Here is a 23,216-nt window from a genome sequence, read left to right as displayed (position 1 = left end):
CACTCTGTATCATCTAGCATTTAGCTCGGCGTGTAGTGGTCTTCTGCCTTTACTGCTCAGTGTAGAAAGTTGTTGTTGTTGTTGTTGTTTTTATTCCTCTGCCCCGGCGACAGTCAGAGCAGCAGCCATTTTGTTTTCAGGTTGTCCAACTGTCCATCTCGTTCTTGTGGAGACGATATCTCAGGAACACCTTGATGGAATTTCTTCAAATTTGGCACAAACATTCACCAGGACTCAAGGATGAACTGATCAGATTTTGGTGGTGAAAGGTCAAAGGTCAAGGTCAACGTGAGCTCACAAAACACTTTTTAGCCATAACTTCATGACTTTATTTTCTCTGACTCTGGATAAACAGGGATGTGACCTGGAACTAGTCTGAGTGGCGGAGGGATACGACCATGTGATCCTAGTTGTTGGGGTTACGTCTCATCATGAATATTAATGAGCAGTGCTCGTTACGTTGCTGAATAAGGGAAACACCGGCCTTTGTCTGTGGGATCCACAAAGTCTCGTCTCATCTTCAGTTCATTGATTATCAGAACAGCTGCTGATCGATTGTTTCAGCTCTGCAGGCTAGAAAGAGATCTGAATGACTGGCGCGCGCGCACACACACACACACACACACACACACACACACACACACACACACACACACAGACTTGGCAGCAGCAGTTGTAGTCAGTTGGTGTTGAACTGAAGCATCTCTGCAGAGAACACACACTCTCTGATAGACAGACTGAAGAGAGAGGGAGAACAGCAGCCTGTTGAAGCAGAGGACACACTGTGTTATGGATGTGGCCAGCTGTGTGTGTGTGTGTGTGTGTGTGTTAGTGTGGACTTGACTCTCCCTCCCACTTCTCCTCTCCGACACACACCAGTATCTGTCAGCCTGCAAATATGTGGACTCTCTTACCCACACACACATTTACACACACACTTCCAGTTGTGTTAGCAGATATGCAGGCGGTGTGTGTGCCAGCTGCTGTATGTGTGTGTGTGTGTATGTGTGTGTGCGTGTGTGGATTTATAGGGGATGAATGTGTCGCTTGTTGAGCACAGAGACAACTGCTGGAGGAGGATGGAGGGAGGAGGAGGAGAGTTTGACTCCTGCAGGGGGGTTTGGGGGGGGGTGGATGACTGAAGTGATGGAGGCGTGAAAGACAGAAAAACAGGAGTTAGAGGAGAAAAGATAGAAAATCTCCAACCACATTAAAAAATTATTTTTAATTGAAAATGAATCTCACTTTTAACATTTTTAATTATCACAGAACCGTTTTGAAGCATTTTCAATCAAAAATTGTGGAAACTGATGGAATATTTAAAGATTTCAGCCTCAGAAATGAGATTTGCTTCTTCTCTCCGTCACGTTTCACTTTAAACTGGACATTTTTGCTGTTTTTGGACTTTTGGTTCGAGCAGAGCAAAACGTTTGGAGGCGTCAGCTGCAGCTCAGAGAGTCTTGACCTTTCAATTGAAAAAAGAATAATTTGTTGATGAATCGCAGCCTCAATACAAACAGAGTGTGTGTGTGTGTGTGTGTGTGTGTGTGTTTAAACAGTGAAAATGTGATCTGATTAGACCACAGCAACAACAGCGGCAGCACAAGTGTTTGGCAGAACGACAAGAAAAGTGTCATAAGTTGGTGGTGCAGGTTAGCATCTGGTGACTCACAACTGAATAAAGCTTTGAGTGAGACACACACATGCACACACACACACACACACACACACACACACACACACACACACACACACACACACACGTCCAGGTTAGCATCTGTTAGCGTGGTGTCAATGAATAGAGGTCTAACAGAGGAGAGAGCAGAGGTCGTTGGCTGTCTCCGACACCTGTTTGTGTGTGTGTGTGTGTGTGTGTGTGTGTGTGTGTGTGTGTGTGTGTGTGTGTGTGTGTGTGTGTGTGTGTGTGTGTGTGTGTGTGTGTGTGTGTGTGCATGCATGTGTGTGTGTGAGACAGCTGCTCAGCACGTTGACAGGGACCCCCCCTCACCACCACCCCACCCCCCTCCTTGCTTCACATTCTGACTTATTGCTGCCCCCTCCCCTCCACCACCACTGTGGCTGTAATTACAGAAGAAAGCTGGAAAAAGAGATGAGGCTCTGTCTGTGTGCGCACACACACACACACACACACACACGCACACACACACACACACACACACACACACACACGCTGCTCATAAAAAGTCAGCTGATTTGAGTTTTTTGCAGGCCTTTCATTTTTCTCGTCGTTCCCATGTTCATATGAGGAATCAGCCCGTGTTGTGTTCAAATACAGGAAGTAATACTGCTGCGTCATGACGACCAGAACCGGCGGCTCACTTTCTGTTTGACAAACATCATGAGACATCGTCATGGACGCACCGTGATCTCATTAACACAGAGAGCAGGTTTCCTACAGTCAGGGAAGAACAGCTGAAGTCTCTGCTGAGCGTCGTGCTTCTAGACGCTACACTGCAGAGAGAGTGTGTGTGTGTGTGTGTGTGTGTGTGTGTGTGTGTGTGTGTGTGTGTCTGTGTGTGTGTGTGTGTGTGTGTTTTGGAGCCTTAAGGCATCATTCAGGTTTTTAAATGCAGCTCAACAGGCTCCTGAAGCATCTCAAAGAAAACCAGGCTCCTGGTCCTCCACCCTCCACCCTCCAGACTCAAACACTGACCCTGTGTGTGAAGGAGATTTGACATTTGACACTAATTTCCTTTAGTGTCAGGGTCGTTTATTTATTGTTTCAGTGTGATAATAAAACAGCTGAAGTTCAGGGGACAGTTGAACAAAACACCCTTAAGTCTTCTTCTTAAGGTTCCCTTAAAATGTTCGCTTATATTGAAGGTTTTCTCCTTATCTTAGTCTTTTACTTAAGGAATCACTTGAAAAGTTAAACTGTTGCACAAAAGACCTTAGCAACCAAATTAAGGGGAAAAAAAGGTACTTCTGACTTATCTTAGCATGAAGGTTTCCATGGAAACAGTAGAATTCTCCCGCTGTAAAATCTCTTTCATTGCTGCAAATACTTTTTTCCTTAACTAAAGAAACCTTTTAAGAGTCTCTGTGCAACATCCTTAAGTAACTCCCTCAGTGAAGGAGAAATTAAACCTGAAGTGTCACATTTAAACTTAAGGTGTTCTGTGTGACAGGCCCCAGAAGGACTTTGACATCTTAAAGTATTTTCAGTTTCTGTACAGATGTGAGAAACTTGTGTGGATGTCACTCGACACATGATCAGACATGAGCAGAAAGTTAACCAGTAACTGCATGTACTGACTCATCTGTGTGTGGTTTGAACAGTTGATAAGGATGCTCAAGCTGTGGAGACGCAGAGAGCGAGCGAGCACTAAAAGAACAAGAGAGAGAGGAGGGAGGTGGGGGAGGAGGTGTTGATGTCCTTGAGGCAGGAGTTGGGCAGTTAGCCAGGGCCACAGTCCTGGCAGCCAATCAGTGTTGAGGTTACATGGAGGGTGGCGGGCAGCCAGCCAATCAGGGCAGAGTTTAGTGGAGGATGAGGAGAGCAGCGGCTCGTCTGGTCTGACTGGATTTTCTCTCTCTGACAAGACGTTCACTTCTTTCTTATGTTTTCCTTCTTCTTCTTCTCTCACTTCCTTTTTTTTTTTTTTTTGTTTGAGTCAGTGAACGCTCGCTCCACACCCAGTGGATCATCACTCTCTCTCTCTCTGTCTCTTTCTACTCCATTCACTCCAACCTCGCTCGACCCGCTCCATCCATGCTGTATCAGTGATGATTGTGAAACACTGCAGCAGGCCGTAAAGATACGCCCTGTTTCCTGTAAAACAGCCTACAGGTGTGTGTGTGTGTGTGTGTGTGTGTGTGTGTGTGTGTGTGTGTGTGTGTGTGTGTGTGTGTGCAGATGCTGAAAAGTTTTAGAAAGCAAAAAAGAAAAAGGCCTTGAATATTCTCTCGATACTCTTCCAAATATCACGTCGTCTTTCGAGCATCAGAACTTTGAGATAGAGGCGTGCGACATCTTTTCATATGAAGCTCGAGCATCAGCACTTTCTAACGAGCTCGTGTTTGTCCGTGTGGCTCACTGACTTCGATCAATAAACTCATTTTTGACAGTCTCACCGTTCGTCCGGTGCATTGCTGCTTTCTCTCTCTCTGTGTTTATCGATCGATTCTCATCCGCCATCTTTACCGGTGACGTCCAGAGTCACTTTACTGAAGTGAACATTCCTATTGGCTGTCAGTTTTTTATTGGGCGACATATAATTAGCTGAGGTTGTGCTGATTCTGAATCTGTAACACTTGATGAAACCTTTGAAAATGAAACTTTATGAGGCACAACACAAAGGGATTGTGACCTCTGTAAACACTTTGCATCTCTTTGTGGTCGTTTTGTTTCCCAGGGGCCCGATGGCCTGATCAGTAATCAATCCATGAGTCCAGGTCATGATAATTGATTAATTATAATTCTAGGTGTTGGTAGTAGTTTTTAAATAGTGTGTAATGTCGATTGCAATCTTTGTGGTATTAATTGAGATAAAACGCAGGTTTTATCGTGTTATATACCTCAGACTTCTCCTTTAAATCCCTCTCTCCTGCAGCCTCCTCTCCTCCTCCTTTTCATCCACCCATTCCCCCTCAGTTGCTGCCTCTCCTCCTCCTCTCGTCTGCCACCTCCTCTCTTTCCTTCTCGTGTCTCCTCCTCTCGCCTCAAACTTTTCTCCCTTTTCAACCTCTTTCTCCTCCTCTCTCATCCGCTCGTCTCCTCCTCTCCTTGCCTCCTCTTCTCGTATCCTCTCCTCCTCCAGGCCCTCTGCACTTGTCCATGCCTGTCAACCAAAAGCAGAGCAGCATTCTTCAACACACACATTCCTCATCCTGCTCGGCGAGTTATTTTTACCGTCAGAGTGTGTTACAGACTCTGCTCCACGCCGCCGCTGCCCTCCTTTCACAGTTGGAAGCATCTTTTCATCCACAAACCGCTCTCGGGTTTTGCATCGTCATTCCTCCCGTTAATTCCCAGTTAACCCAGTTACACTGTAACAGACACTAACCAGCACACACCGACACCACGGCTGGTTAATGTTTCATGTCTTGTACGTTTGTAGTAAAGGAGGCAACTAAACCCAGCAGACATCTTGAGGAGAACACAGTTGGAGGCTGCACGCTCCAGTTTATTAGGTTCATATTTAATCATAAAACATTAATGTCCATATTTGGATTATTTGAAGTGGTATATTGGTGCAAGAGCATGCAGGTTTCATCTTTTATTATTTACGGTTCAGACTGATCAACCAGCACAGTTGCTGAATAACTGAATGTTTTTATTCCACTGATGGAAAATGATCATTTCACTCTGTCAGTGAACAAGTTATCGTTTCATTAACATGTTCTGACTTGTCAGAAATCTGGTTAGACAAAAAAACAACAGGTTAATGCAGTTTGCAGGGTGACCGGTAATCTTTTCATGGTCCAAATGAATGTAATGGGATGTAAACTAATAGGCTAGTCTCTTTTAACACTGTACAACTGTATTTATTTAAAAGCTCTTTGCTACAAATAGAAGTTGGCTGGTAAAATAGTGATTTATAATCAACATGAATTCATCTTTTATCATGGTGTCACAGTGTTTGTCCACTGTAATGCTAAATGCTAACCTGTAAAACTTTGCTACAGTACATATGCTAATTTTTTACTATTAGTTAATATTAGCTTGTATTTCATTTTTTTTATTGGATTTTTTGATTGATTTTTATCTCTGCCGTAACTTAAAGGGTTAAAGTTTTTAATAATTAAATTTTTTATTTTTATTTTCATGATTGAAACTGTTTTTTTCCCCACCAGATTTTGATCAGGAAAACAAGTTAAGATGCTAATGCTGATTAGCCTGTAGAGACCTGCTGATATTATCCACAAAGATTTTGGTTGTTTTATTAATATCAGCTTCTATTCCTGTTCAGAGTGGCATTGATTTCCTACATTGCTTCATGTTTACACAGTAACATAATCTGTTATGAAGCTACAAAGCAGAGCTTCAACAAGCTAGCATGACTCATCAAAATGTAGAAACATGGCCTTGAAGTTCATGTCACATTTCAACAGCTTTTTAATGCTAACATGTAAAACCTTGCTAACTTTACTATTATTTAATCTTTTTCAAATCAGTATTGTCTTTTATTTCAGTTAAAACATCATCTATTACTCAATTTATTACTCCAAACAGAGGCATCTTCAGTTGGGATGCTAGCATGACTCACCAAAATTAGCAAAAACAGATTAGCTCCAAGTATCTCTGGCACAAAGAGGGACTCTATATCATTTTACAGTAATTATGTGTCTCATTTTATTAACATAAAACCTTAACCCTGTTGGTCTTAATAATTTTGGCAGTGCTCGTTATCAGATTTAAGCTGTTTAACGCCGCAAAGCTACAAACAATGCAGCCGGCTGTTCCTGTAGCAGAACTGAGCTAAAGTGAGTTAGCTGGGCTAGCTCATTAGCTGCTGGCTTAGCGGGGGCTTTGTGTGGTGGAGCGGGGACACGGTGATAAACCCTGGTTTAGGTGGGAGCCGTGGCACCTCCCTGTATCAGCTTACACCTCCTCTATCTCCAACAATACTCGGCCCATTAACACTGACAACAGCAGCTACAGAACCTGTTTCTGAGCTCAGGACGGGTCAGGTGGAGCTGCTCTTATTTAAAGTTTCAGGGTTTTAAATGAGCCTCATGCTAACAGGTGGAAATACATTAAAGTTCTGGCTTCGATTAAATTTGGAATTCACAAAATATGTTAAGCAGTTGTAGACATTTCCTCTCCTCCTCCTCTCCTCTCTGCCCATCCTCAGTTGCCTCCTAATTAGTCTTACCAACCCTCTAAGCTCTTAATCTTTCTCTTTACCTCCTTCCCCCTCTCTGTTTCCTCCTCATCCATCCATCCATCCATCCATCCATCTATCCATCCATCCATCCATCCATCAATCCATCCATCCATAAATACATCCACTGTACAGCCTGTTGCATTCCCGCATCCATCCATCCTCTCTGGTATCATTTCTTCTCCTGGCAGGTTTTTCTCTTGTCCTCCCTCCATCATCCACCCCTCACCCATCCCTCACCTCAGTTTGCCTTGTCCAGCAGTAGCAGATTATCCTCTTTGTGCAGCACTGATGCTCAGTCCCCCCCCACACCCCCACCTCCTGCGTCGTGTTCATCCTGTCTACATCAGGAGCTCCATGCCATCTTTAGCTCAGCTAAGCCTGTTTCCACCAGACATCACCTTTTTGTTTATTCTTTTTTACTTCTTCTTTTAACTAATTCAATTCACCAGATGGAGTAGACTTCTTTTTATAAGATGTAAAGCCCTATGAAAAATAATATAATATAATTATCATTCTCATTGTACAAATTTCTATTTTTCATATTAACCATCTGTGAAAGTTGGTGCTTCACCGTGGAACACAGTTTATACCAGGTACCAGGTATCTCCTTCGTTACCCATGATGCACTTAGCTGCTCGGGGCCTGCACGGCGTCGCCACAGTTCAGTTTGTGTTATCAGACAGTGGCGATTATATCAGCGCAGCAACAGTGGGACACACACACACACACACACACACACATGCTGCACATTGACCTCTGCACTTTGAACCAGGGCTCCAGTTTTGTGTAATATCGCAACTGAAGCTGTTTGTGGTTCTGTACTTCAGGACAGTGAGGGCGTTCTGCTTCTTCTTCTTCTTCTTTGCTGTTTCCATTTTTGCAGAATTGTTGCTTTTCCTCCAGCACAATATATAAATATTTTTTTACAGTACAGATATCTATAATAATTCATGTGCACACTCATACCTGCCAGGCTCTGCTCAGACGTTTACATCCAGATGATTTCCCATCTAACCACACCACATCCTAAACCGTACACAGCTGCATGTGAGTCATGGTATTCAGCACAAATCTTTTATCTAATGGCCTGAGTCACTGCTACTGTACTCATTCAGAAACATATATATATTTTTAATCAATTAATCAATTCCTGCTGTAGTTTCAACGACAAGAACAAAGATTGAAAGTTTTCACTTGACAGTGGAAATAAACTCGTGTCACATTACGGAGAACTTCTCAGGTTGCTGGTTCTATGAAAAGCCGTGTGAGTGTGTGCATGTGATGTATTTGGTCATTGTTTTCGTTTTTAAAACAATAATGTGTGTACGATGCGCTGCCTCGTGTCCAACGGTAACAAGGTTGTGTTTTCATGTGTGTGTTAATATGAAGCTCCTTGGTGTCCTGCAGCTCTGTATACTGTGTGTACATCACTGTGTGTGTTTGTGTGTGTGTGTGTGTGTGTGTGTTACTGACTGTGTCTCTGTGCTCTCCCCCTGCAGTGTGAGCAGTGGTTGCAGACACACACACAACAAACCCCGCCCCCTCCCGCCCCGCCCCGAGACACGAGCGAACGAACGAACGAGCGAACGAACGTTGCTTTACGAAAAGGACGGGTAAATATGCTCCTCCTCCCCTCCCTCCCTCCCTCCCTCCATCCTTCACTCATTCATCCATTCATTCACCTGTTCATCCAGTTAACCTGCCGACTGTCGAACACAACAACCATCGCTCTGCCTGCCGCGCTTCAAGTCATCTTTTATCTACCTTTATCTACCCTTCCTTATTTCCTCTCCTCTCCTTGTTTCCTTTACTCTCCTACTCGCCTTGTTTCCTGCCCTCATTTCTCCTCCCCTCTCTTCTCCGTGTTTCCTTATTTCCTCTCCTCGTTTTCTTTCCTCTCCTCTCAGCTCCTTGTTTTCTCTCATCCTTTTCTCTTCTTCTGACCTTGTTTCCTTTCCTTGTTTTCTATCCTCTCCTTGTCTCCCCTCTTTGTTTCCTCCCTTATCTGTCTATATATCTATCCATCCATCCTGATGCATCGCGCTGCACCACCCCCTCCTTCGTTCCTCTTCATCCTCCTCCATCGTTCAGCAGCATGGCCGTCATCCCTCCATCACTGTTCCTTTGACCCGTTTATTTTTGACTCCCTCCCTTCTTCATCCTTCCTTGAACATCTCTCCATCGTCTTCCGTTCCACTTTTGAAAGTCTGTCTGTGATCAGAGATGAAAACGCTGCCTCACCTGCTGCTTCTGGCTCCGCCTCTCTGTCATGTGATCACCTGTCAGCTTCACGTCACTCCTCTTCCATCAGAGTGAAGGTGTGATGTGGGAGAAGCATGTTGAGCCTTTTTAAATCACATGACTGCAGACAGCTTGTTCATTTGTCTGATGTTAACGAGGCTCTGCTCGTTTCATTGAGACTGCTGCTGCGGCTCTGTCTATTTCCTGAAACCTTGCTCTTTCTTCCTGGTTCTGTTTTGTCATGAGTTGCTCTGCTCGTCTCGTCAGGTTTTATATTTTCTGAAGCAAATCAGGTTGTTAGATCTGAACGCCATGGCTTTCATGGTTAACGTCTGCATGAACATGATGTTTTATCACAGGACCTTCAGAGTGATTCATAAGAATAATTTTACTTTTTGACGACATTTTGATTTGATACTTACCTGCATGTTGGTCGACACAGGTTTGAAGTACAGGTTTAGATTTCTTCTAGCTGAGCTACAGGTTTAGTTTTGTCTCTGGATTTTCTTTCGTCTGTTTTTAAATCACTTTTGATGGTAGAAACCTGAAATAATCAGAGTTGGATCTGTGTTTTGTTCTTGTTGTTTGTGCTGTCACATGAATCCAAATTGAATGGTCTGCATCCTGATCCATGTCTCTTATCTTGATTATTCTGCTTTGTTTTCTAACTTTCATCAGCTCTTGAAACCAGATTCTTCCTCTGAAATTTCCCCCCTAACGCCTGAACCACACGTTTACTCTTCTCTGCTTGTTCCTGCTCTTCACTGAAGCTGTTTTCCTGATATCTTGCACCTTGGGCAAATGTTGTGATTTTTAAATTCTGTGGGTTTTAACTTTTGATTGTTGGTGTTTAAAGTTTTGCTTTGATTGAGATCCAGGTAAAGTTTAAGGATTTTTCTGCTGGTGCTTAGATTCAGTTCATAAAGAGTGAAATAAGGAGAAGAAATATTTTCTTTTTAAAATATATTTCAGTGCCATCCAGGGGTTTTACCTAACAAATAGAGATTTAGAAACATAAAACAGTATTTATTGTGTATTTATAGTGAACACTGAAACTTTAAAAAAAGGGGCATTTGTATTAATAAAGAGCAGAAACAGCCACGTGTCTGTAATATATCACTGTAAACTGAATATCTTTGGATTCAGGATTTTCAAAAAGACTAAATGATTTAATGGAAAAAAACAGGCAGATTAATTGTTAATGAAAATAATCATCAGCTGCAGCCCTAAATGATAAAAAGAAAAATACAATCAGTCGTTTCAGGTTGTAAAACATCAAGTTTCATTTGTGCATAAAGTTCAAACTGAGAGATAAAGATGGGACGCTACTGCACACAGGATGAATGTGTGTGTGTGTTTGAGAGTAGAGGAATCTGCGTTCTGATTGGCTGTGAGCTGGCAGACATTTTCCACAGTCAGTCTGTTCAGTGGTTGGTTGAGACGTTCCCCTCCCCCGTCTGTCCCCCCCCCCCTCTCCCTGTCTCTCTCTCTCTCTCCCTCTCTCTCTGCCTCCCCCCTCTGGTATGTTGTACAGTAGAGCTGACACACCGTCGATGCTATCTCAACACTTTATCACGTTGGGTCTAAACTCCACCGCAAACACACACACGCACACACACACACACACACACACACACACACACACACACACACACCAGTCAATCTGTAACCAAGCTGCAGGGTAGAAAACTCAAAGAGGGAGAGAGAGAGAGAGAGAGAGAGAGAGAGAGAGAGGAGGGAAGAGCCTGAAAGACAAGATGATGCAAGAGAAAGAAGGAGGAGGAGGGGGAGAAGAGAAAGACGAGAGGGAGGAGAGACGAGGATGAGCAGGAGAGTCAGTTTATCCAGTTGCCATCTTCCCTCAGAAAAAGTTCAAACTAAATCTGAACCAGAACTCGTCGTTTCATTGTTTGTTTCGCTAAAGATGGAAAAGGAGAGAGAACAAGATAGTGGCCAAAAGTAAACAGACTCACAACACAAAGAACAAATCTCTCTTTAAAACATAAAAAAGTAATATATATATATAAAATAAAATAATTTAGCTGCATTTGTTTTTAGCTGCAAAAATAATGAACCCCACAAAGATAAAATAAAAAGGAATAACAAATGCAAAGGGTGATTCTAAATAGCACTGCCTTAATTTTCAGTGCCAGAAAAAGCATCAGAAATATTTAATTTTCCCAGTTTTAATTACAGCTTTCATGTTGATGTGGATGTTGTTTGGAAGAGGGAAACTGGTCACTGATCACGTAGGTGTCCACATACTTCTTTCCGTGTAGCTTGAAGAGAAAGCGTTGTGGCTGCCTTGGGATATTCTGTGTAGTTTCATGAGTGTGTGTTAACAAGTTAGGGCAAAGTACTGCAGCGAAGGGAGCGGAGGAAGGAGTGGAGGAGCAGTGGAGGATGGGTAATGGCAGCTGAGTGTTAGATGGTGGTTTGGAAGGAAGGGGGTGGGGGGGGGGGGCGCGGGGGAGAAGGTCAATGAGAAAGAGAGAGAGAGAGCGAGAGAGAGAATGCCCATCAATCTCTCTCGCTCCGAACTCGCTCACACATGGGGAAGCAGCAAAGCACTCTCTTGTGACTCCCGTGAGTGTGGGCTTCCTGTTGTGGTCGAGAGAGACTCAGAAACAGAAAGAGATAAAAGAGAGAGAGAGATTCTTTCAGTTTCTGAAGCTAGTTTGATTACGAGACTGATCGGCCAAAATACTTTCATCACTTTTCTTGTTTTTGTGTAAATTAAACAAAGTTTCTGTTTTTCTTTCATATAATTGCAGTAGATTATTTGACAAAAACACAATGCATCAATTTCAGCAATTATCAGTTAAATGGAAATGTACAGCCACCTCTGCAGTGCTGACCTGGGATTATTACTGTGGAGTTTAAGCTTGAGTGTTGGACGTTTAGTTGTAATAAGTTACTGGAATAATTTGGCCACAAGTGCAAAGAAAGAAGAGGAAATACTATTACAGCAGGTGTGTCTGATTGTAGGTTGGAAGTGAGCATTTCTAATTAAACCATGAAACCACTTGCACAGTAAACAGTTATTCTAAAAAAACATTTGCAACACATTTTAAGATGCGATTTTAGGAATAAAAAGTAATTACATGAAACTGCTGCAGCTGAAAAGTTGGTTCAGTTGTCTCAAGCTAATTAGCTTCAGCTGCCAGCATCAGTACAGCCAATGGAGCAAAGATAGCTTATGTATTCTAATTAGCTTCAGGTGCTAGTAACAGTAATTCTTTGTGATGCTGAGTTAGCGTGGTGTAAATTATTTCACATTCATGTGGCTTTGGTACAAACTTTGCTGTTTATGCTAACCACAGTGACCATAAATAGCTTCGGATTCATAACATTTTTCGTCAAACATATAATATATTTTAAGCCTATAAATAAATGCAATAAATAAACTAAATTATAAATAACTGGCTGCCATGTAGTTTTTTTTTTTTTTTGCAATAACAGCATATACAGTTAACATTAGCTGACTATTGCTAATTAGCTTAAACTGACAGAATAGTTACTCTGTCAGTGCTTTTTTTAGCCTAATTAGCTTCAGGTGCTAGTAGGAGCTACTCCGCAATGGTGGTGCACAAATTGTCCTTCTGTGTATGAATTACTTAACCTTCATGTAGCTCTGTTTTACATCACTTCCTCATGGAGATTAAAAGAAAATAATTCATAAAGCTTTAAAGATTAACATGGCCTTTATAGCTGTTAGCAAGCTTACTTAGCCTTAGATGCTAGTATCAGTATTTTGATGTGGTATGTTGTTATTTTTACATTAGGTTTGACATGAATCTTGATCTAAGCAAAGCTAATACAATATAGACTTTTAGTGAATGAATTTTTAATAAGGACTGTATTTTGATCAATTATCATCAGTTTATCTTTACACATGCTGTTGGTAATTCAGAATGCACTGGTTGAATATAGGCTAGAGCTGCCTGGATGTGTATTAAAGGAATGTGGACTGAGTTTCTGTACGTCTGTATCTTTGAAGTCGGTTTCAATGAGATGAAGAAGGAGATGGATGGAAAAAGAGGAGCAGTTAGAAGGAGGTAATAAATAGCCAACATATGGTCACTGGATCCTGCCCCCCCCCCCCCCCCCCCCCCCCCCCCTCCCCCCCCCCCCCCCCCACTCCTCCATCTCTCTCCTCATACATCCCTCCATCCCTCTCCTCACGTCTGCTAAACACAGACTGTTAGCTGACACCCAGGAGGACGCACCGATACAAATATCTCACCTCGCAAAAAGAGAGTGATATAAATATAAATGGAGAAGGTTAGATAAAAAAGAGGAAGAGTTAAAAGCAGAGAGAGGAGGCCGTTGAGGATCAGACAGAGTCCTGTGGGGCTGTTTGCTTTCTACAGCAGGTGTCAGTTTTGTCAGTTTGCCCGTGGCTCTCTGGGGCTGTAAATGATGCTAGCCTGCGGGCTGCTAACATCATTAGCTTAGATGTAACAGTACACAGTTCATGGTTAATCTTCGGTAAAACACAAAGAATAAGAAAAGGCGAAACATAACATTTAAGTATTTATGAAACACAATAAACATCTTTAAACTCTAGCTCAGACATAAGACTGTCTCTAGAGGCTAACCAGACTAGCATGGTTTAGCTAACGACAAACAACTGACACACTGCAAGAGCTTTCCATTCGCTCTTAAAAATGTATATTACACATTTGGATGTAGATCTAATAATATGCTGCATCTATACTCTAACAATGCTACCTGCTAATGCTAGTCTACCACTGTCAAGACTTACTAGATAGTGGAGTATAAGCTAATGTCATTTAGCTCACCAAAAACTAAGAATTTTCTACCTTTCTGGGGATGCTACAAGTGCAACACAATGCTAGTTTATTAGCTTTAAAAGCAGCTAGCATCACAAAAGATGCTACTAATTTAAAATTAGCATAAATGAGTTGAACTGTGAATTTTAGAAACATGTCGTAGGTATTTAGCATGTTTTTTGATGTTTTTGTAAACACAGTGATCGGTCAGTTAATTGAAAACAAAAGGTTAAGTTTTAGCTCCAAACTAGCTGATGGCTACTGAATGTGTGTGTACCCTTCTCACTCAATATAATTCATGCGAGATGCTAGTTACAATGTCAGAACTTCTAATGGATGTTAGTTAACTACCTCAGCTGCTAACACGAGTTAAAATCAGGTTTATTTCAGAAGTTTATGTGGTTGTTTAAACAGAATACAGTTACATTGAGAGACATCATACACTTAAAGTAACAACAAAAAGAAGTTGTGGACTGGTTCTTGTAGTTAAGGGACAGAAACGTGAAGCAGACCCCTGCTGGGACTCTGCTGTCCAGATTTTATGTCTCAGCTGTCATGTCAGAGGAAAGGAGGCAGGGACGGAGAGGATTTATGGGGTTTAGGTGACAGGAAACTTTTCTGCCTCCTCCTTCTCCTCCTCCTCAAGTCTCCCTCCATCCATCTCTTCATCCGTCCATCCCCCACCCCACCATCACCCCTCCCCCTCCTCTGTAATGACTGTCACTGGGTTACATCTTCACACAGGTGCCACGCACAGTACGAGGTTTATGTTGTGAAATCGTTGACCTCAGTGTGACTGAAGGCCAGAAAATGAGACGGGAAACTAAACAGTTTCAGCTAATGGCTAATTCTAACATGAAATCACCACTGAATGATGTGTTGTTACCGGCCAAACCATTTGGTAGAGTTGACTCATTTAGAAACCACAGAGCTTTTTACCCGGTAACTGATGATGAAATGTTTCCCACCCTGGGCAGAAAATGTGTTTTCAGCTGAGGTTTCCAGTTTGGTCGACCGAGAGCTGAGGTCGAGGCAATTTGCCAAAACCCTTCACGCCCAAAATAAATAGCCACAGTTTGTTACAGTTAGGTTTGTTCAGACCAGAGTGTGCCACTGTTCATTTCTTTACTGTTTTGTTTAGCTTATAAAGCAGTAAGCGTTTAATAGATGGTTTATAACACACAAGAACCTCATTGTAAGCAGGTATTAGTGTTTATTAATGTATGACGTTGGCTGTAACTCTTCCTGTGGGCTGCAAGTCTAATTGTTATAAATGTCCTTATAACTACTCTGTAACTACTTTATAGTGCATTATATTTGCTATATTTATGTCTATATCCTGCGTGTAAATGCAGTTTTTTTAACTTCCATCCACTGATTTCAATGGTTGACACTGACGAGTGTGTGAAGATCGACCCGGAAAAAAGCCAAAAAAGTTTAAAATGCTCATAGACAATTAAATAATCAGAGGACAGTCACTTGATTAGTTTGAAACTTTCAGTGAACAGTTTAACTACCATTCCACGTGCCTACTCTTAATTAAACCGCATGTAACCATGGCAACAGTTCTTTCTGTGTCATGCTAAGTCGTCAGTTAACTCTTTTAACTGGTGAACACGAGGTGAAACTGACCTAAAACGCAGCTTCTCTTTACATCTTTCCGGTAAGTTAAAGATCCATGATTCACTCTGTTTTAGTAAGTAATGGGTGAGTGTGTCTCAGTCGTATCCAGCTGTTCAGTTTGAAACAGTTTTTCTGTTGATGTATCGACGGTTCTGCGTTGAGTGCGATGTTGATGTGCGACGATGGGAATTGTTTCTGTGTAGCGGGACTAACACGACGAGTCCGCGCTCTTTTGGTTCATTTCTATATAATTAAGCACCAAATTGGATTTCACTTTCCTAACTTGTGGTTGTGACTTGGATGTTGATGTGGTTGCTGCTGGAATGTGGTCGTCATGGCAACTCAAACAATTAGTCAATAAGTCGAGCGACAGAAAATGAATCTGTTTTGATTATCAATTATTCGTTTCAGTCGTTTTTGGTTAAAGCAGCCCAGTTGTGAGATTCCCGCCTCTGACTGGCCCCATCTCCGTGGCAACGGTGCCCGAGGCTCATGGGTATTGTAGTGTTTTAGACCCGTTTGCCTAAATGCTGCTGCACAGAACATGATGACTCAGAGATGATGAAATGCTGGTGGTCAGAACTTGAACCTACAGAGTTTTAGTTTCAGCAACAGTTTAAAGAACAAACAGAAAAACAAGAACATTGTGAGACAGGAGCGTAAAGGAGGGAGGAAGAGGAGGAGGGAGGAAGAGGAGGAGGGAGGAAGAGGATGGAGTGGTAAAGTTAGAGATGGAAAGGAGGCAGGGATGGAGACATGGAGCAGGCGTCTTTGTTTGCAGCACTTTGGCTCAAAGAGATGACTTTTCCATCACACACACACACACACACACACACACACACACACACACACACACACACACAAACACATCCATTTACTCCCTGGCTCCCACATGGTGACCTTTTTTTTCTGCTTTTGCATGAATGTGCAAGAATGTCAGCGCTGTGTGTGTGTGTGTGTGTGTGTGTGTGTGTGTGTGTGTGTGTGTGTGTGTGTGTGTGTGTGTGTGTGTGAGTCAGGAGGGAGTGTCAAAGCCGGTGTGAGAATGATGGCTGGGAACAGATGTAGTAACATCAGCTATTGCACTCACACTCACACACACACACACACACACACACACAGTGTATTCATCAGTCATGTACGTGCAGTGTAGACAGAAATACACACACACACACTGTGAGTGTTTGATCAGATCTGAGAGATTAATAGTTATTGATCCAGAAATGACTCAGTTTTTAATGTTTTTACCCTTTTATTCAGATTTTAATGAACTTTGCTGCCGACATTAATTTTCCCCAGAAGTTGAATCCTGCTGATTTCTCCCCTAGCGCCACCAGCAGGTTGTCCTGGCGACTTGAGTGCAGGGAAGGAAAGGTTTATATGTGTCTCGGCTTTTCAAAGTGTTTAACATAAGACATGAAGAAAACACACACTTTTAAAAAACACATTTAAAAAGGATCCAAAAGAGAAATAGAAGCTAAACAAACAATTTTATTGTTTGACATTATATTTTATATATTTTATATATTTTGTTTCTATTATTGTAAATGTTAGCACCATTGTCAGGTCATCATTTGACATTCCCATCAGCCTCTGCTGCTCTTCTCACCTGTGTAGAGCTGCAGGTAAAAATTGTTTTCATGATCATGTGAAACAATAGATAATATTGATCAGATCAGAAAACAGTGTAGTGATCCATGAAGGGAAATAAGGTCGTGTACCACAGGATAGAATCATAGGAATAATAAAAACTACAATTAAAACTACAAATAAATCAGAATTAAATCAAAATTAAATAATTTTTTTTATTCAGTGTAAATTCCAACTTAAAGTTTAAAACCCAAAAATTCAGTTTATAAGAAAATATGACAAAGAAAAGCAGCAACTTGAAAAACATTTTCCCACATTTTTTTAAAATCAGGATTTAACACTTTTTATTAAACTAAATGTATTTATTTATTCTTCTCTTGCACTGGAACTCAGTGTCTTTCCTTTCCTACATCCATCCTCCCTTCCTTCATGTCTTCTTTCCTTTTCTCCTTTCCTTCCTTGCTTCCTTTATCGCTTTCTTTCTTTTTCTTACCATCCATCTTTCCTTCATCTCCCATCCTATCTTTTCTTTCCTTCCATCTTTCCTTCTCTCCTCTCCTCCGTCCTTTCTTCCTTCGAGAAAACCTAATTTCCCCCTCCTTCTCTGCTCTCCATCCTTCCTCCCTCCTTCCTCCACCTCTCTCTTCTTGCAGCCATCTGTTGCCGTTCGTTTCTGCAGGCTGTAAAAAGTGCTGCCTGAGCACTCCAGCAGCCAATCACAGCGTCCCAGAGTGTGTGTGTGCGTGTGTGTGTGTGTGTGTGTGTGTGTGTGTGTGTGTGTGTGCTGAAGACGAATGATGCTAATGTAAAAAACAATCCGGGGATAAGCTTCAGATGTGTGTGTGTGTGTGTGTGTGTGTGTGTGTGTGTGCGCGTGGGTGTGTATGTGTGTGTGTGTGTGAGTTGATGCACCTGCCACGACCATGTTACAGTTTGTCATGTAAGAGCAGTGATACAAGGAGAGGTCAGTGGAAACACAACACAACACAACACAACACACACACACACACACACCCGGCCAGTTGTCACCAGTCACTCGTAGAGCTCGACTCATCCTCTTTCTCTTTCTGTTTTTTACTTTCATTTCTTATTCTTCTTTTTCCTTCACTGTGGTTTTGACCCACTTTAATTCAAACCTATAACCAAACACAGCAACTGATAAATTAATAAATGTACATGATTTTAAACTTTGAAAGGGATAAAGTTTAAATAAAAAGGTTGTGAGAAAGTAACAGAAAAAAGAAAAGTACAAGCAGCATATAAAAAAAACTATAAAAACTAAAGAAATATTATATTATAATGTATAAAAATATTTTACATGTATGGTATATTTGATAGATACTTTATTTATCCCCTTAGGGAAATTCATGTGTCCAGTAGCATAAGTAGTAATAATAATAATAATAATAGTTAATGATAAATAATAAACAATAACACTTAAACTAATAAATAAATACATAATAAATACAGTGTGTATGGAGGAATAAATAATGAAATAAAAGCAAAATGCAATGAGCAAAATGAGCTTCTGGATCAGAACATTGTCAGATTTTTCTGAACATCCTGAAATAAAATAGAAGATCTAAGTTTTTAGATCTGATGTGTATTTTGTCCCCTGCTGGAGCCTGTAGTTGATATTACTGCTTTCTCTTTTTATACTTTCACTTCCTTACTTCTGTTTCAGGCTCTTTGGTTTTACTTTGTTTCTACATTTTGGTTAAATCGGTTTAAAACATTAGTAACTGAACATAAACTGACGTAAACTGATCATCTCGTATTTATTTCTTCAGTTTCTCCTTCTCACCAAACGCCATTGAACTTTCATCATTTTAAAGCTTCTCTCTCTCTTTCTCTCTCTCTGTGTGTTCGCTGCTTCTCTCTCTTCCTTCTCTTCGCTTTGAACGAGGAATGTCAAACACCCTCTCCCATCCTGTGAGACACACACACACACACACACACACACACACACACAGAGCCTCTCTCTGAGCTGAGCTGGAGGAGGAAGTGGCCGGTTCTGGAGAGCGTCTTCCTGTGGGGGCTGCCAAACAGGAAACAGCAATTACCTCTCTTCTTCTGCTCTCGTCTCTGAGAAAACCCCTCTTTTTCTTCTCAGTCCTCCTCTGCCCCATCATCGTCCCTCTTTCACGCCCATCAAATTCTTACTATTCCCTCAGAAAACACTGTCACACACAAAAACAGGTCTGTCTCTCTCTCTCTCCTCTTTCCCCTGTGCTTCTCTTTGTCTCTCTGCCATGTTGGAGGCAGGTGTGAGGAGTGTACACCCCACATTTGGTCCCCTCTGGTCCAGTGGGCGCCGAGCCAACGCTGCTCTTATAGATCAGAGGTCACGGCTGGCGTCCTCTGCTGTCTCACTTCACATCTTCATCTGTGTTTCTACTGTCGGAATAAATCAGAAACTGATAGGAAACGTGGAGCAGCTGAGGATGCTGTAATGAAAGAGCTGTGGGCAGGAGCGCTGTGTTTATGATCCTTTTAAATGTGCGGACAATGCAGAAATAATGTGAATTCATGGCTTTGAGGAGCTTTAATGTGTAAACAAACTACATCCTGTCTTTGTTTTATTCTCATTTTGTTTAACTGTTGACTGTGTTTACGTTTTCTGCTCTTTCACACTTCTGCTCAGTCGTTATCAGGCTTTGTAAATTCACTCGTGTAGAGTCAAATAAGTTTTTAAAAATAATAAATTTCCTGATGTGAAACCAGATAGTGCAGTTGGGAAATTAACCCGGAGCTACCGGCCAACATTCAGAGCTCCTTTGTGATTCTAATTTAAGTTAACCTTCAACCTTCACACACCAGCCTCCACTGAAAAATCTGCTCGTTCAACGTGTCCTCAGTTGACTCACAAAGCACCTGGTAGACGATGAGTTAAGACCTCTCAAGATCCACCAGCAGCCGGTCTGTAGTGTGGATCACAGCAGCACTTGGTACAAGTTCCCCCTTTTATATTTCTCCCCACTATCTCCTTTGACCCACATACAGTCTGTGGGGTAGTGAAAGGTGTATTAATTGACACTAAGCCCCGTGTGGTGAATCAGTTATTGATAGGAACGGATGATTGATTAAATGTTTCAACTCGTGCTGTTTAAGCTTTTAATGTTCACTTATATACCAAAAAAACATTAAATTGTGAGATTTCTTAATGGAGTTTGGCGTCCATCCATTCACGCGACAGCTGAACCCACATATCGTTAAGGGTTGTGTGGGCGACGCTGGACGACAGGACGGATATAAACTTTAAATTGTCAGATTTTTCAATGGAGTTTGGTGTGACATATTTTATCCTAAGAAAACCTGAACAAATGGAGGAAAGATGGGCATCATCTTTATTTATATTTTATAAGAAGTTTATAATTAGGTTATTAATTCGTTTGTTAACACTTTATATATCATAAATAAACAATTATAAACTAGTTATTACACAGTTTTCATACGTTGATGCAGGAAGAGAGATATAAGGCTCACTATTTGGCAACCAACAGCTCACTGTTGGCCTTTTTATCTAATGTGTTATAACAGCTTGTAATTGATGATAAATGAAACAAGCTAATTAATAAACAAGTTATAAATCATCCATAAATCCTTTTTAAGCGTAGTCTTATTTTGAAGTTGTTCCCGTCCTGCCTGGTTTTGTTTATATATGTTAAATTAGTGTTCTTTTCTTTTCACATTTTAGCAGTCATGGAAAACTCCACAGAGGAGCTGAAAGAAGGGGGAGGAGCCAACACTGAGATAACCGAGGAGGAGGCGGAGCTAACAGAGGAGAAAACGCACAATAACCTCAAAGGTACAAAACAAAACCTCATTTAAAAAAATTTTGTGTTTTAGCTAAAGAAAAAGTAATTTTCTCTGATGTGTTAAAATCTTTTCTCCTCCAGGAGCAATCAACGGAGTGATGGAGGCGGCAGCGAGCGGAGGAGAGAAGCTTCAGAATGGAGACCGAGGAGGAGGAGGAGGAGGAGGAGGAGGAGGAGGAGGGATCATGGGAGCTGAAGGAGGAGGTGACCTGTCCTCCATCAACGCCATGATGTCAACAGTGATGTCGGCAGCAGGGACCATTAATGGAGCAGGAGATGGAGAAGGAGAAGGAGAGAGCGGAGTCACCTCTGCCAACTCCTCGGCCGGCCCCTCCCCAAGGTGAATACTGACCATTAGACTGAGCTTCACTCTGGTGTTTCTAACTGTTTTACCTGTTTAATACAAACCTCAGATCCATGACATCACTGCCCTCCATTTTCTGAATAAAAGAAAATAAAAAAATCTTTATTTACATGAGTTTTTATCCATTAGAGGAGCTTTTTGTTTTAGTTTAAACCAACTTTTCACGTCAATAATCCGTCACTGTGAACGTGTAGTCACCTTCACTGTTCCTATCAAACGTGTTGGTGCATTCAAAGACGCTCCGACAGCCGAGGCTTCGGTTATCTACTGAAAAACATGTCATTCATTCACAGGTTTAGTTGTTTAGAAAGTCAAAGCGAGAAGATAAACACCTGAAGAAGGTTATGAAAACGATAACGTCAGTGTGGGTTTTCAGTTGTGTCCTTGAACGCACCAACAGGAAGTTTTTAAAACAGCTTCATGGAGCTCAACAGGAATCAGAGGAAAATAATGATAAAAATGACGAATTGTTGCTTCTATTTTTATTATAATTTGTAATAATCTGTGTCAGAAAAAAAGTGGTAAAAAACTAATAACTACTACTACTAATTTGTTTCAGGTTCATTATGATTTAATTTACATTTCAGTAATAAAACAAAAAAATGAATGTGACTAAATGTGTTTAAATGTGTTTACTTGTACTGAGTGACAGTTTTATTAATGTCTTCTTCTCTGTTTAAAGCCCCTCCCCCAGCAAGTCACTCACCGCAGCCATGAGAGCCCCACCCAGCCGCAACGCACGGCGAACCCAGGTACACAAAACAAACACTCTCTCTCTCTCTCTCTCTCTCCCTCTCTCTCCCCTCTCTCTCTCTTCTCTCTCTCTCCTCTCTCTCTCCTCAACATCACTCACTCACTTCACTCACTCACTCACTCACTACTCACTCACTCACTCACTTCACTCACACACACACACACACACACAACTACACACACAACCCTTTTCATGCTGCGTTTACCCCTCGTGCTTTATCTCTGAGAATCCCAGACACCAGCTGTCAGTCAAACGCTGTGGGCGGGGCCATGTCTCTGAGTCTCTGTTTGAGCCGTAGGTGGCGCTGCTGCCCTCCAGTCGTCTCCTCCTGTCCTTGTCTCCCTGTCTCCTTGTATCCTTGTCTCCTCGTCTCTTCAGCCACGTTTCAGCTGCTCCACTTCTTCTTCCTCTTCTGTTTATTCCAAACAAACCAGACGCAGGAGACGCATCACTTCCTGTGTGGCGAGCTGTCTGTGTTCACAGCAAATGGAGAAGTTTGATGAGAAGCTGCAGATGAACATGAGTGACTGATGGTGTGTGTGTGTGTGTGTGTGTGTGTGTGTGTGTGTGAGTGAGTGTGAGAACAGGTGAAACATTTACCTCTCTCTGATTGGTTCCTGACTGACAGTAGAAGCCAGTAGAATCAGTTCACCAGCTCTATTTCTTTCACTTTCACTTTTTGGTCTTGTCTTGTTTCCTCTCCTCCTTTCCTCTCCTTGTTTCCTTCCTTCCCCTCCTCTCTCCTCCCTCCTCTTTCTTTCTGGTGTCCTTGAACGCACCAACAGGAAGTTTTTAAAACAGCTTCATGGAGCTCAACAGGAATCAGAGGAAAATAATGATAAAAATGACGAATTGTTGCTTCTATTTTTATTATAATTTGTAATAATCTGTGTCAGAAAAAAAGTGGTAAAAAACTAATAACTACTACTACTACTAATTTGTTTCAGGTTCATTATGATTTAATTTACATTTCAGTAATAAAACAAAAAAATGAATGTGACTAAATGTGTTTAAATGTGTTTACTTGTACTGAGTGACAGTTTTATTAATGTCTTCTTCTCTGTTTAAAGCCCCTCCCCCAGCAAGTCACTCACCGCAGCCATGAGAGCCCCACCCAGCCGCAACGCACGGCGAACCCAGGTACACAAAACAAACACTCTCTCTCTCTCTCTCTCTCTC

General features: G+C 41.7%; 1 protein-coding gene across 1 annotated transcript in view; it reads left to right on the top strand.

Annotated features, from left to right (window-relative positions):
- Nucleotides 1-16,203: 16,203 nt before the first annotated feature.
- The window catches only part of rreb1 (ras responsive element binding protein 1), a gene marked incomplete at its 5' end in the record, with an annotated part of 34,368 nt that continues 27,355 nt past the window's right edge, over nucleotides 16,204-23,216 (top strand). The window contains 4 exons of the mRNA XM_022766513.1: nucleotides 16,204-16,276; nucleotides 20,799-20,909; nucleotides 21,001-21,259; nucleotides 21,966-22,035. Of these exons, the coding sequence (XP_022622234.1) occupies nucleotides 16,204-16,276; nucleotides 20,799-20,909; nucleotides 21,001-21,259; nucleotides 21,966-22,035 (513 nt within the window). The remainder of the gene's footprint in view (nucleotides 16,277-20,798; nucleotides 20,910-21,000; nucleotides 21,260-21,965; nucleotides 22,036-23,216) is intronic.

This window comes from Seriola dumerili, unplaced genomic scaffold (genome assembly GCF_002260705.1).
Source record: "Seriola dumerili isolate Sdu_G_001 unplaced genomic scaffold, Sdu_1.0 BDQW01000859.1, whole genome shotgun sequence".
Taxonomy (NCBI): Eukaryota; Metazoa; Chordata; class Actinopteri; order Carangiformes; family Carangidae; genus Seriola; species Seriola dumerili.
Note: the sequence above shows the minus strand (reverse complement) of the source record. Positions and strands in the feature narration are given on the sequence as shown.